Source organism: Solanum dulcamara, chromosome 9 (assembly GCF_947179165.1).
Source record: "Solanum dulcamara chromosome 9, daSolDulc1.2, whole genome shotgun sequence".
NCBI lineage: Eukaryota > Viridiplantae > Streptophyta > Magnoliopsida > Solanales > Solanaceae > Solanum > Solanum dulcamara.
This window is the reverse complement of record NC_077245.1, coordinates 74,915,232-74,930,525: the sequence shown is the minus strand read 5'-3', so window position 1 is coordinate 74,930,525 and position 15,294 is coordinate 74,915,232. Positions and strand designations below refer to the sequence as shown.

General features: G+C 34.9%; 1 protein-coding gene across 1 annotated transcript; it reads left to right on the top strand.

Annotated features, from left to right (window-relative positions):
* Positions 1–233: 233 nt before the first annotated feature.
* Positions 234–8,537, top strand: LOC129903336 (vacuolar protein sorting-associated protein 24 homolog 1-like). The gene is made up of 6 exons (XM_055978867.1): positions 234–620; positions 905–981; positions 4,316–4,418; positions 6,748–6,869; positions 7,925–8,116; positions 8,213–8,537. Exons 1-6 carry the CDS (start codon positions 509–511, stop codon positions 8,267–8,269), a joined length of 663 nt encoding a protein of 220 aa, XP_055834842.1. The 5' UTR covers positions 234–508; the 3' UTR covers positions 8,270–8,537.
* Positions 8,538–15,294: the final 6,757 nt, after the last annotated feature.

The window sequence follows — 15,294 nt, the reverse complement described above, 5'->3', positions numbered from 1 at the left end:
TTGAAAGTGTTTGAATAGCACAAAAAGTTCTCAAATTATGAATTTTAACTTTTAACTTATAAGTCGCTTAACCATAGCCGATCCAAACACCCCTATATCAAATGTCACATGGAGTAAAATCATTTTTTCCCCAATTAAAGGACTAGAAGTGCTACTAATTCTTACTATTACTACAAAGTGAAATTATATAAGAGTTTAAGTACCAAATAGTACAAAAGTAAAAAGTTGGAATCCTCCAACTATTAAAAAACAGAAATCAGCCACCGGACGGCAACTTCGCCTTTTTCCGTTCACTCTCTACAGTCTTCCGAACTAATTTTTTACCCAATTTTTTTTTTCACTTTTGTTCTTCGAATCTACTGTAGAAATAATTGGAAAAAAAGATATTCTTTTTGGATAAAAAATAATTGAAATTTGCGATAAAGAAGAGTTCTTGTTTTGATCTTCCATTGAAGGGTTCATCGATTTCTGGGAGCTTTTTGAATCAAAGGTTTTTTTTTTTCAGAAAATGGAGAAAGTAATGAATATATTGAAGCCGAAACCGAACCCTCAACAGCTTTTGAGGGATTGGCAACGTCGGCTCCGGCAAGAGTGTCGGAATATTGAACGTCAAATTCGAGGTAAATTTATGCTTCTGTTTAATTATTTGTAGTCAGGAAGGAAATGGTTTTTTTTTTGGGTGATTGTAAAATTTGATTTTTTATGTTGGGTTTCTTGAATTTTTTCTGTTTTGGGGTTTGTGGATATTTCTTTGAGCCGAGGTATCGGAAATGGTCTCTCTAACTTTGAAGTAGGGGTAAGCTCTGCTTGACACCAGTTTGTAGGACTATATTGCGTATATTGTTGTTGGGTTTTTTGAATTGTTCTGTTTTGGGTTTGTGAATTTTGGGATTTTTGTGATCAGATATACAAAGAGAGGAGAAGAACGTACAGAAAACAATTAAAGAAGCAGCAAAGAGAAATGATATGGGTTCTGCCAAGGTGTTTGCTGCTCTTTTTAGATTGTTTATCTTGCTATTTTGCTGCCGTTATTTTCCTTTCTATCCTTCTTTGATTGCACTTCTTTGAGTAGAGGGTCTATGGGAAGCAAACTCTCTAATGTACAAAGGTATTTGTGTATATCCTACCCTCTCCAAACCACGCTCATGAATTACACCTGGTATTTTGTTGTAGTTGAACTTTTTAGATTATGAACCAATCATTACTTTTTGGTGGTGATGACTGTTTTTTGTTGCCTGCTGATGCTTATAATATTACTCTACAAGGACTATATACTGAGAAATAGTTTAAATCTATGTTGCTCGGACTCTCCAAAATTGTTGCCGCATTTTGCTATGTTGCTCGGACTCTCCAAAATAGTTTAAAGCAATGTTGCTCGGGCTATATACTTTTAGATTGTTTATCTTACTATTTTAGTGTCGTTATTTTCCTTTCTATCCTTATTTGATTGCATTTTTTTGAGCTGAGGGTCTGTCAGAAACAACCTCTCTATCATACAAAGGTAGCCAGACACCACTCGTGGATTACACTGGGTATGCTGTTGATTGAAAAACCAATCACATTCTCTTTTTTGGTGGTGATGACTGATTTTTTGTTGCCTGCTGATGCTTATAAATTTTACTCTACAAGGACTCTTTACAGAGAGATAGTTTAAAGCTATGTTGCTTGGACTCTCCAAAATTGTTGCCGCACCTGTGTCGGATTCTCCAAAATGCACTGCTTTTGGAGTATCGGGTGCAAACCCGTTAACATTTGTTAAGAGTTCGAGTAACATAGGTTCAAAGTAAGCTCATAGAAATTGTGTCACTTTGGAGCTAGGAGAATAAATTTTTTGATGTTTTCTTATAGTTAGATGTGATTAATTTACTAAAGCATGGATCTTTTAGTTTCTTGTACTTTTATCGTGCTTGTTTTGCACCAGATTCTTTCAGACTTGTGGTCATGGCTTATTGATCTTGCTTATTATGTACTAGTTATTAGGTAGTGATATGTTATTCTTGTGCCTTCTTAGAATAGCGAGATAATATTGTAAAGTTTTCTTACATTGTAGAATATGTTGGAAATTATTAACTTTGAATATGCTTTAAATGTTCTCTTAGTTGATTGTTCATATTTTTTGATCTTATGTTTTAATCTTAGGCATTTGCTAAAGGACCTGTGAAATCAATAAAGGATTTTTAATCGCTAATTCCCCCACACTCCTCCCTGTCATATGCTTATAATCTTGGTCTACAACACTGTTAAACTGAGAAACAGTCAATAGGCTGAACTGGATGTTTGAAAATTTATTAATTCAGACCAGGCAATGAAGAGTCCTTTTTTGTTATATTGAACCAAAGTTATTTCATTTAAATTAGAGCTATCTCCAGTATACAAGAAGTATTACCAAAAAATGTAGAGAACCTACACAACAATATGGTTCTCTACAAGTTGCATCCAATCTTCTTTACAAATAGGGACCACATAGGTATACCAAACTAAAACAAAGAACTATTCCTCTAGGGTACAAAGTCAGTTACTACTCCATGAACTGCTCTCCTATTCCTCTCCTCTTAATGATCCACATCAATGCAAGTGGAGTTACTTCCCATGTTTTTTTTTTTTGAGGCTGGCAACTGTAGTCTATTAATATCCAAAGGTATACTACAACCAAAAGTGTAGTTCCCCTTCAAAAAAGTATTACATCTTACAAAAGCCTTGAGCTTAATCAAACTGATGCCTATAGACAATCTAGTACATCAAAGATGTCTTCTGTTCTAGCTAAAATATCTTGTTCACACCAAAAGTAGAAAAGAGCTAAGCAATTCATTCTAATCTTCTGAAGGTTATTCTGCACATTCTCAAAGCTCCTATTGTTCCTCTCTTTCCAAATTGTCCACCAAATGCATGCTGGGGCAATCTTCCATCTCTCCTCCTTCTTTGAAGCATTGCCATCCCTATTCCATCTACTTAGAACTCCTTTGATGCTTCCTGGTTTCACCCACCTAATACCCTTCAGGAAAATGAACATTCTACATAGCTGCTCAGTCCACTTACAATGCATAAAAAGATGGTTACTTGTCTCTGCTTGCTCTCCACACAAAGTACATCTAGAGGCAAATTGATATCCTCTTTTTTTCAGATTTTCATGGGTCAGAACTGCTTCTTTTGATAGTAACCACAAAAAACAGTTTACTTTGTAGGGTACCTTTGGTTTCCAGATCATCCTCCATGGCAGTCTGTCTCTTGGCCTGCAGTCCTGTTGAGTACCTTATATGCTGAATTTACTGAGAATTGGCCATGAATGTCACTCTGCCAAACCAATGAGTCCTTCCCCTCAGTAAGATTGCTGAAATTATCTACTGAGTTCTGGAGTGAAATTACCTTCTCTATTTCCCAGTCATATAGATGCCTCCTTAGGAACAAATTCCAGCCTTGACCAGTCCACATTGTGGCCACTGTTGCCTGTTGTTGTTGACATAGCGTGTATAGTTCCGGATGCAACTGTTTCATAGGTGTTGCTCCATTTCATTTGTCCTCCCAGAAGGATGTCTTTTGACCATCTCCCACTTTGATTTTGGATCTGGAATACAACATGGGCCACAGGTTCCTGATTGCTCTCCATACAGTGCAGTTGTAAGGAGTGTTAACCGCTTTTGTCATCCACTTGTCCTCCATGCCATACTTTGCTGTGATGACCTCCTTCCAAAGCATATGATCTTCATTGTCAAATTTCCACAGCCACTTCAACATGAAACTTTTGTTTTGCTTCCTTAACTTCCTGATGCCTAGGCCACCTGTATTCTTGTTCACTATCAATTCCTCCCATTGAACTAGGTGGAACATCTTTTTGTCTTCACTGCCTTGCCATAGGAAATTTCTCCTAAGGGCATCAATGCTCTTAGATACACTAGCAGGTAATGCTCCTTAGGGCATCAATGCTCTTTACTTCCCATGTCCTATGTCTCGTCTTTTAAATGTTGGCGAAATGAGAAAGAGAAGAAGGATGAATGCACTACTTTAAAGGCCTTTCTTCATCTGTCACTATGTGCTTGGCCATGGAGATGTTTTGCATGAAACACTTTGCATGTAAGAACATCTATAAAGTCTTGTTTTGGGTCATTGACAGAGTTTCAGGTGGTTAAGAAACCAATATGTTCTTTCACAAACTTCTAAGTAATGCCTGTTTTAATAGTTAGAATAGTACTCATCCAAGATTTTCTTCAAGTGTGTATGTTGAATTCAGTCTGATACTATATATTGTTATGAGACATAATTTATTGTTTTTGGCATCCCATTGCTTATTCATATCAGAGTGTTGATGTTTTTGTCATAGGCACTTGCTAAAGAGATTGTGAGATCTAAAAGAACTGTGAACCGATTATACGAGAATAAGGCGCAGTTGAATTCAATATCCATGCACCTTGGGGAAAGTGTCGGTATGATCAAACTCTCGCCTCACCTGTTGTATATATGCATATGTCCTTGTATACATATATACATATATACAAATGCCATGCCTTACTTAAGAGAGTTCCAAAAGTGTTATCTAATACAAGCCCTTCATCCAAATTAAATGTCTTTTTGACTTTGCTCAATACCTAAATATGGGGTTTGAAGAGGCACAAAGTATGTGTATTTATATAGATGTTCAAAATGCAGAAGTAGGATTGCAATTTTTTGTTTTTTTTTGTAATAAGAGTTGAAAGTTATCACCTTATGCTGGTCAACTGGATTTATTGTGGCGAAACCGAAAACAAACTTCCGCCTTTTTTTTTTGTGACTGAGAAATCTATCTGTAGCCAAGCCTTTGGGCCCAACGCAGCCTTCGGAACTCAGGATGATGGCCCACCCTCTACCCTTCTCCACTTAAATATTGAACTTAGATCGCTTGGCGTGGAGTGCAAACTTGTAGCCTAAGGCTCCTCAAACTTGTAGCCTAAGGTACAACCGTACAAGCCCCTCAACCTTTGCCAATTGAGTTAACCCCCCCCCCCCCCCTCCCCCCCCACACCCCCACCCCGGGGAAGCAATTTTTTTTCCTTTTGAATTGGTTCTGTGAATAAGTAGAAGCATTCTACATTTGACTGTCTGTCCCAAAGACATTGGTATCAGAATTTGTAAAAGGAACCTGCCATTACCTTGAATTCCATGACGGTTGGCAATTGTAGTGATCTTGATCTTAGTGGAACTGGATCATGTGTTTAGTCTATCGTCGTTGACAAGTGAGGATCGCTCAAGTAGTTGAGCATCTCCACCATCGACTGCTAGGTTGAGGGTTCAAGTCACGTTGAAAACACTATTGATCCTCCTGGGGTGGGGTGGGTGGGGGAAGGTCTATAATTGTTGGATATATTGATTGGCAAGAAACTAAGAAAAGAAAAAGCATTTATTCTCATTTTTCATATTTATAGGAGAGCTTTTTCTATCGATAGTACAGTTTAGTGTAGGTGCACAACTAATATATGTTCCTTATGCTTAGAAGATATGTATTTTGTAAAAAGGTGCATGTGATCCTTTCATCCTTAGCCTCTAACACATAACAGCTTTTAGCGACCAATTAGTTATGAACTTTTAGCCCCTATTGATTTATAAAGTTCGGGGGAAACCAACTTCATTGTTTATATCAGAACTCCAAATAGGAAAACTGCAATCATCTTTTCTTGTCTGAAAGGAGAACTTTTTTGTCCCTACTACCATATAATGAATTTAATTCAGAATTGTTTTGTTCTCTAGATGCTGGAACAGATTCTTAATAAATAGTTATTATAAAAACATATGTATATAAAGTTGGTGCTAGGTTGTTTTAGTTTTTGAAATATTTGACAGCATGTTGTCACCAGCTGCTTTATACAGAAGAACTATGTAGCTTAAACTTTTTCTGTGTAGGAAAATAAACTGTATTTTACTCTTGGTGAGATGAAAAACTTCTCGGTTAAATTTGCAAAAAGAGAACCTCTTTGCATCAGTTAGTTTTGTCAGTGCTGGTAGTTAGTGGGGCTAGTAAAGACTTGGAACCATATTTATAATTTAAATCCTTTTAATGGAACAAAGTTTGTCTAATGTCAAAATTAAATATACAAATCAAATAAAAGTTGATTAGATTTTCATTATTTGTTAAGTCAATTAAATTTTCGTTACTCATATCCCAGAAGGGAAGAAATCTTCCTCTAATCCAACTCATGGCTTTATCTATGAAGGCATTTACTCTTGTTTCTAAGTTTTTGATTTTGGATTATCTTGCTTTGGTATTACAGCTTAATAATTGAGTGAAGTTAAGAGCTTTTAGGTGTACACTATATAACTTAAAATCTTCTACTCCCTCCATTTCAATTTGTTTGTCTAGTTTTGACTTGACATAGAGTTTAAGAAAGTAAAAAAGACTTTTGAATCTTGTGGACTTAAACTAAAGATATGTGGAGTGTACCAAAATGTCCTTTAATCTTAAACATGTCCTTAAACATGTCATGTGGAAAGTTGGAATTAAAGAGTTGCCAAAAAAGGTAGAGACATTCTTTTTGAAACGGCAACTAAACCTAAAATCTTCTATTTGAAACATTGGTTGAACTGATACCTTTCTGTATTCTTTATGGGGGTCATCAGCAGCAGTTAGGAAAGTCGTCCTATTATAATTTCTGTAGCTAGACAGCTAGATATTGTTGCTGCTTGGACAAAAAACTGAAGCCGGCCCTCTTGATTTCTACTTTAATGTTTGGTTACATGTTGGCCTTTTCCAGTGTCCCATTGAACTTCGAATTGGTTTTGCAGCCATTGCTCGCACAGTGGGACATCTGTCTAAGAGTGCTGAAGTCATGAAACTCGTTAATAATCTTATGAAGGCTCCAGAAGTGGCTTTGACAATGCAGGAATTTAGTAAAGAAATGACCAAGGTATGCTAATTTGGCTTTAGCTTTTTGGGGTTCAATGATATTCTTGGGCTTTCCTCTTGGTTGGAGAATCATCTTTTAACCAGTATTCTGATATTTGAATAGTATATTATGCAAGATGGCATGAAAGAGTTAGTGTTTCTCTGCTTGCTACGGCTCTCTTTTGCACTTGACTATACTTTATCTAAAGTGATTCTGAAGTTCGATCTGAGAAATAAGGTTTCCGACCTATAAAATTATTTTTCAATCTCAAAATATGCTAAAAGCTACTCGAGTAGAAGAGCTCGACTACATATATAATTAATAACGAATCCTGAGAAAACAAAAACTGCCCAAAAAATTCCTCTCCTTCTGGCAGGCTAACGTGGCATGTTGTGCCAACTGCCAAAGGCTCAAGCCCAGAACTCGTGCTGTGTTGGTGTTGCTAGCACACACTGATTTTCGTGTTTCAGTGTGTTGCATTGCCTCAGAAGCCTCACCAGCTTGTCGCGCCTATGTCAAATGCAGTGTGTTGCATTGCCTCATAAGCTGGAAACAAGCTTGATCTTCCAAATGACATTCTTTGCATGAATCTTCGAATAATTTTTAATTATATCTAAAAAATCGTGAAGCTTCTTGATTTGCAATCCTGAGACGCTCTTGGTCTTTAAATGAGTTAGCAGTGCTTTGAACTCTTCAAATTCTTCCCTAACTTGTCTCCAGGTGCGGGGGTTACGCATATACCCCCATATCGATCAGTACCCAGTTTTGAAAAATCACATAAAAGTATTATTCAATATGTTTGAGTTACTTCCTCCGCCCCCTTCATGTGATACTCTTTCCTTTTTAGTCAGTCTCAAAAAGATTGCACCTTTCTATATTTAGTACCAATTTAAATTGAAAATGCCCATCTTATGCTTAATGAGATGATTTATAGTCATACAAATATCTCTGATTTATTTTATACCACAGGTTTCAAAACTCTTTCTTGTATTTCTCTCTCTCTCTCTCTCTCTCTCTCTCACTCACTCTCTTTTTCTTTTTACCTGGAAATTACTCTTATCTCTTTGTTATCGCAGGCTGGTGTCATGGAAGAAATGGTCAATGATGCGGTGGACAGTGCCCTGGACTCAGAAGACATGGAGGAGGAGATTGAAGAAGAAGTTGACAAGGTCTTGACTGCAATTGCTGGTGAGACTACTGCACAACTTCCTGATGCAGTACGAAAGGAGAAGTTAAAGCAACCTGCACAGGCAGTGGAGGATGCAGAGGTATGCCCTCTCATCTGTGATTTATTGTATGAACGATTCTTTCTATGATCAAGCAAAAACTAAATTGATTAACCATTGATTTGTTATTTCTTGCAGGAAGACGAGGAAGATTTAGAAGAACTAAGGGCACGTCTTGCTAAAGTTAGATCCTAACTGATTTTTAAATCGACTTGCACTGCGTTTAAAGCTTCAACGTAAAATATGCTTGCGTGTGAAGCGCAAACCTCTTCTACGGTCTGCTGAGCTGCATCTTCTATCTGGAAAGAAAGGATAGTAGAGTACTTCTGTATCTTAGAATCAATGCTTGTGATTTCTTGTATTGATTATCAATGTGAATCCTAATCTTTTTCTCTACGCCATGCCTTTTACTGTATGGAACATGAAAATCTATGCTAACAACATTTCCTGCTATTTAGTAGAATTTTCTGTTCAATGTATCTGTGGAGTGTAGAGGTGCAAGTCTTACACATGGTGCCATGTTAGCTTACAATATGTATTTCAAAGGTGGTGGAAACATCTTTATTCCATTCCTATTGTTACAGTATCAGGATCTGCAAGTATTATCAACTTGAATTCCCAGATAGAAAGATCCAAGATCTGAATGATAAATAGGTTTAAAGCCTCATTTCTCTGCACGTAATGAAGGTCTGAATCTTAATTATTTAGATTCAGCCCATTAAGTCCATTTGTTTCTTTTCTTAAAAAGTGGACCTTTCAAAAATAGCAAAGATTTGAAACATAATTATGCTCCTTAGCTATAGTTTTAGTTGTCATGTCAATTTTCGTTTGTATATCTCGTTGCATTATACAAATTGGGCTTTCAAAGAGATTGTATATACAAATACAAATTTATATATGAATCCTAAATTCGCATTGTATACAAATATAAACCTTTATATATCTGTATATGAGCCCCTACAGATTTATATATGAGCCTCGAAGTATATAAATACAAAAGAAAATACAAATTTGTTTTAGAGATCTGTATATGAGTCCTAAATTCGCTTCCAGATTTGTATATGAGCTATCGGATTTGTATAATAGCAAATTTCGTTAAATTGTAGCCGCGATTCGTAATGATGTGAAACTATAACTATATGAATAATAAATTAGTAATATTTGTCAATTAGCGTAATTTTTCCTTTTAAAATCCTCTTAATGGATTTGAAAAGATCTGAACGAATCAGATTTGTATGAGAGTCTTATCAACATTCAGACTTATTAAATACGCTATTAAATAATTACGGATCGCCTCTCTCGCTCTTTGCACGACTTTGCTCTCACTGTTACAAACTTTCTTTCTATCTTTTCTTAATCAAACATTAATTTTTTCCTCCTAAACTGGTAAGTTTTCAGAAACTTTACAAGTATTTTTTTAATATTAACAATTTTTATGGGGTGTATTGATGTTTATCAAGGTTTCTGAGCGAAAAAAATAATACCTATGATTGAAGACAATAACTATGTATACATATTTGAGGTTTCTTATTAGAATTTAGCCTTAAACCATTAATTTTATTGAGACTCTTTGATCATCAAATTCACTTGTGAGATTACACTAGATATATTATTGTTGTTGACCTATACATACTTGAGGTGTTTTATTAAAATTTTATTTTAGATCACTAATTTTATTGAGACTTTGTATGATCAAACCCTCTATGAGATTATACTAAATATATTATTATTGTTGAACTATACCTGAGGCCTTTTATTAGAATTTTATCTTAGGCCACTAATTTTATTGAGATTTTTTGATTTTCAAACTCTCAAACTCGCTTGTATGATCAAATCTGGTTGTGAGATTACACTAGATATATTAGTATTGTTGAACTAGGTATATACTTGTGGTCTCTTATTAAAATTTTGATTTAGACCATAATTAATATCTAAAAATATTCAATATTTCCTTGTATATAGTTTTGACATTAGTACAATCGTAACTTGTCTTTTCAGTTTTTTTTAAAAATTTTTAGTAAAATAACTATAGAATTTTATCTGATATTTTTAAATAAACTATTTAAATTTAATATACTAGTAATATTTTTGAGAACTAAAACCAAGGTATTATATTGCAACAAATGACTAACATTTTTTTAACTTAAAAGAACTTTTTTCAAGTTATATACTTATTGTTGAACTCTGTATATTCTCTTATTATAATATTGTTTTACGCAATTAATTTTATTGAGACAATTTGATCATCAAACTCTCTGGCTCATATGCACATTAAGATATTAAAAACAAACAATCTTTAATCATTCAGTGTTCAGATCTAGAGATCACATCTTAATATTCAAATGTATATCTAGATCTTAATGCACATCTTAATATTCAGATGCTTATTCAGATTCAAACATTTGAATCTTAATGAAAATAAATAAGGCCTAAAGTTGTCATTGTGTTATGTTATGATCAGGCTATGGAACCGTGATAATGGATATTGAGGACCGTGTGAGTCCGATTTGTGATACAAAGATGGGAACTATTGAGAGTACGGTTGTAATGTTATATTGATATGGGACTGTTGAGTTCGTAAAATTATTGACATGATTGTGGTGTGCGCGTGTGGATTTAAATCTATCCCTCACAAGCGAAATTAAGTGATTTTCTCATTTTTTGTGACGCACATGAATAGTATGGTGATATCACTTTCGGTCAAATTTTTTTTGAAACTTTTTGAGACCCTCTGTAAGTTCCTGAGAGAGTAGTACGTGTAACATCGGCACGATCCACTGCATATTCATAACATTTAGGGCCTCACAAGTGTAATTAGGCAATTTTATCATTTTTCGTGTGTGGTAGCCAATGAATATTTTGGTGATATAACTTTAAGTTAATTTTTTTTCGAAACTTTTATGGGATCCTTGTAAGTACCCAGGGAACAGTACGTGTAGTCTCGTTATGATCCACGACTTATTCATAGCATTTAGGGGCCGCACAAGCAGAATTAAATGATTTTCTCATTTTTTGTGTGACACCCATGAATAGTTTAGTAATATGACTTTCAGTCAATTTTTTTTTTAAATCTTTATGGGACCCTCCGTAAGTACCCGGGGGAGTAGTACATGTAGTCTCGACATGATACACGATATATTCATAGCATTTAAAAGCCGCAAAAGCATAATTAGGCAATTTTCTTATTTACCCATTAATATTTTAATGATATAGCTTTCAGTCAATTTTTCTTCGAAATCTTTATAGAACCTTCCATAAGTATCCGGGGGAGCAGTACTTTAGCCTCAATGTTATCCACGACGTATTCATAGAATTTAGGGGCCGCACAAGCGGAATTAGACTATTTTCTCATTTTTCGTGTATGTTAGCACATGAATATTTTGGTGATGTGACTTTTAGTTAAAAAAAATTTTGAAACCTTTATGGACCTTTCATAAGTACTCGGAGAAAAAATATGTGTAGCCTTGACACGATCCATAGTGTATTCATAGAATTTAGGATCGCACTAGCAAAATTAAATAATTTTCTCATATTTTGTATGTGTTAGTCATAAATATTTTGGTAATATGACTTTCGGTTAATTTTTTTCCGAAACCTTTGTAAGACGCTCTGTAAGTACCCGAGGGAGCAATAAGTATAGATTCGACATGATGCACGGCATATTAATAGCATTTAGAGGCCACACATACGAAATTAAGCGATTTTCTCATTTTATGTGTGTATTAGCCATGAATATTTTTGTGATATGGATTTCGTTAAATTTATTTCTGAATCCTTTATGGGGCACTCTGTAAGTATCCAAAAAACAAGTACATGTTGTCTCAACACATTTTACTACATATTCATAACATTTAAGTGCCACACAAGCAGAATTAGGTGATTTTCTCATTTTTTGTGTTTGTTAGCACACGAATATTTTGGTGATATGGCTTTCTGTCAAAATAATTTTGAAACCTTTATGCGACTCTTCGTATGTACCCAGGGGAGAAATACGTTTAGTTTCTCCATGATCCATGATATATTCGTAGCATTTAGGGATTGTACAAACAGAATTAAACAATTATCTCATTTTTCGTGTGTGTTAGCCCATGAATATTTTGATGATATAACTTTCAGTCAATTTTTTTTGAAACCTTAATGGGACACTCAGTAAGTAACCAGGGGAGCAGTACGTGTAGCCTCAGTATGATCTACAACACACTTATTGCATTTAGGGGCTGCATAAGTGGAATTAGGCGATTTTCTTATTATTCGTGTGTGTTAGCCAATGAATATTTAGGACCCTCCGTAAGCCCTCGGAAGAGTTGTGTGTGTAGCCTACTCACGATCCATTAAGTATTCATAGCATTTAGGGGTCGCACAAGTAAAATTAGGTGATTTTCTTATTTTTTGTGCGTGTTAGCCCATCAATGTTTTTGTGATATGGCTTTGAGATAAAAAAAATTCTAGAACCTTTATGGGACCCTCTGTAAGTGCCCTAGAAGAAGTATGTGTAGCCTCTTAACGATCCACGATATATTCATAGCATTTAGGCAGAAGCGAAATTGAGCAATTTTGTTATTTTTTGGGTGTGTTAGCTCATTAATAGTTTGGTGATATAGCTTTCAGTCAATTTTTTTTGGACTCTATAAAAGTACCTGGAGGAGCAGTACATTTAGCCTCGCCACGATTCATGGTCAATTCATAGAATTTAGGAGCCGCACAAGTGAAATTAAGCAATTTTCTTATTTTTCATGTGTGTTAGCCCATGAATATTTTGATGATATGGATTTCAATCAATATTTTTTTGAAATATTTATGGGACTCTCCGTAATATCAGAGAGAGAAGTATGCATAGCATTGGCACGATCCACGGTGAATTAATAGCATTTAAGGGTTGCACAGTCAAAACTCATCGACTTTCTCATTTTTCGTGTATGTTAGCCGAGAAATATTTTGGTAATATGACTTTTGATCAATTTTTTTCAAATTTTTTGTGGGAACTTCCGTAATTTTCTGGAGGAGAATTACGTTTTGCCTCGCCACGATCCACGGTGTTTCATAATATTTAGGAGCCGCAAAAGTGGAATTAGACGATTTTCTTATTTTTTATGTGTGTTAGCCCATTAAAATTTTGGTGATATCTTTCAATCTATTTTTTTCCAATTTTTTTTTTGAAACCTTCCGTAAGTACCCAAGGGATCATTATGTATATCTTTGGCACAATCCACGGCATATTTATAGCCTTTAGAGGGCAAGCAGAATTAGCCAATTTTCTTATTTTTCGTATGTGTTAGCCATGAATATTTTGTTGATATGACATTCAGTTAATTTTTTCCCAAAAACTTTATGGTACCCTCTGTAAGTATTCGGGGGAGCAGTATGTTTAGCCTCGTCATGATCCATGATGTATTTATAGCATTTAGAAGTCGCACAAGCGGAGTTAGGAGATTTTTCTCTTTTTTCGTGTATGTTAATCCATAAATATTTTGGTAATAGGCCAAATTTTTTTTGAAACCTTCATGGAACCATCTTGAAGTATCTGGGGGAGCATTATGTGTAGCCTTAGTATGATTCACAGTGCATTTATAGCATTTAAAGACTGAACAAGCGGAATTAGGCGATTATCTTATTTTTATGTATGTTAGCCCATTAATATTTTAGTGATATACTTTTGATTTATTATTTTTCGAAACCTTTATGGGACCCTCCGTAAGTACTGCGGAGAGGGGGGCGGGAAGGTAGTGGAGGGGGAGGAGTATGGGTAGCGTCTGCACCCTCCACGAAATTAGGCAATTTTTTGTTTTTCAAGTGTGTTAGCCCATGAATATTTTGTTGATATTACTTTCGGTCGTTTTCTTTGAAACTTTAATAGAACCCTTCGTAACTACCTGGGGAGCAATACGTGTAGCCTTGGTACATTCCACGACGTATTAATAGCATTTAGGGATCACACAAGCAGAATTAAGTGATTTTTTCATTTTTTGTGTGTTTTAGTCCATGAATATTTTGGTAATATTACTTTTGGTCAATTTTTTGTGAAACCTTTATGGGACCTTGCGTAAGTACTCGAAGGAGTAGTACGAGTAGCCTCGGAACAGTCCACGATATATTGATAGCATTTAGGAGTCGCACAAGATTAATTAGGCAATTTTCTCATTTTTGTGTGTGTTTAGGGGTGTGGAAAAATCGAACCGATCAATAAATCAATTCGCAAAAAATATTATTGGGTTTTTAATGGTTTTTTATAATTATCGGGTTATTTGTTCGATGTTGGTTTTTAATATTGAGTTATTGAGTAAATCGATAACCCATTAAAACAATAGTAATTTACCATTCTACTTCTAAATAAATATTAAATATTAATATCAATACCTTATTGGTTACTACCATTTCCCTTTAGCCTTTAATTCACATTATTGTCCTAATTATTTTATTTGTGTTGCACTTGTATCGTTCTTTTCATGTTAGTCACTAGTTTTTCTATTTATGAGCATTTCATAAAGTTATATTATTGTCTTGTTGCGCCAAATTATTGGAGAAGTCATATAATTATTTTATGAGTATTTTCTTATTGGTTAAATAAAAAATCGAACCATTAAGGACTAAAATCGATAAAAAAATATCTTATTGATTTGTTATTGGTTAAACATATTTCAAAATCAAAAACCGATAAACCAAACCGATAATACATAAAATCGAACCAAATCCACCGATACACACCCCTATTTGTGTTAGCCTATGAATATTTTGGTGATATGACTTTCGATCAATTTTTTTGCAAAACCTGTATGGGATCCTCCATAAGAACCTGGAGGAGCAGTACATTTAGCATCTGTACTATCTATGGTGTATTCATAGAATTTAGGGGGCGCATAAGAAGGATTGAGCGATTTTCTCATTTTTGTGTGTGTTAGCTCATTAATATTTTGGTGATTTTGCTTTCGGTCAATTTTTTTTGAAACTTTAATAGGACCCTCCATAAGTACTAGGAGGGTTGTACTTGTAACCTCGGTACTATCCACGATATATTCATAGTGTTTAGGGGCCACAAAAGCGAAAATATGCGATTCTATCATTTTTCATGTGTGTTATTAGCTCATGAATATTTTGGTGATTTTGCTTTTAGTCAATTTTTTTCTGCAACCTTTATGAAATCCTCCGTAAGTATTCAGTGGAATATTACGTATAGCAACGACACGATCTACGGCGTAGTCATAGAATTTAGGGGCTGCACAAGT

What these genes read in the sequence shown, in the direction of transcription:
- LOC129903336 (XM_055978867.1), top strand. Translation starts at nt 509, where the DNA reads ATGGAGAAAGTAATGAATATATTGAAGCCGAAACCGAACCCTCAACAG. An exon ending in GCACCTTGGGGAAAGTGTCG is followed by an intron (nt 4,419 to 6,747) that starts GTATGATCAAAC and finishes TTGGTTTTGCAG; the next exon opens with CCATTGCTCGCACAGTGGGA. An exon ending in AGGCAGTGGAGGATGCAGAG is followed by an intron (nt 8,117 to 8,212) that starts GTATGCCCTCTC and finishes TATTTCTTGCAG; the next exon opens with GAAGACGAGGAAGATTTAGA.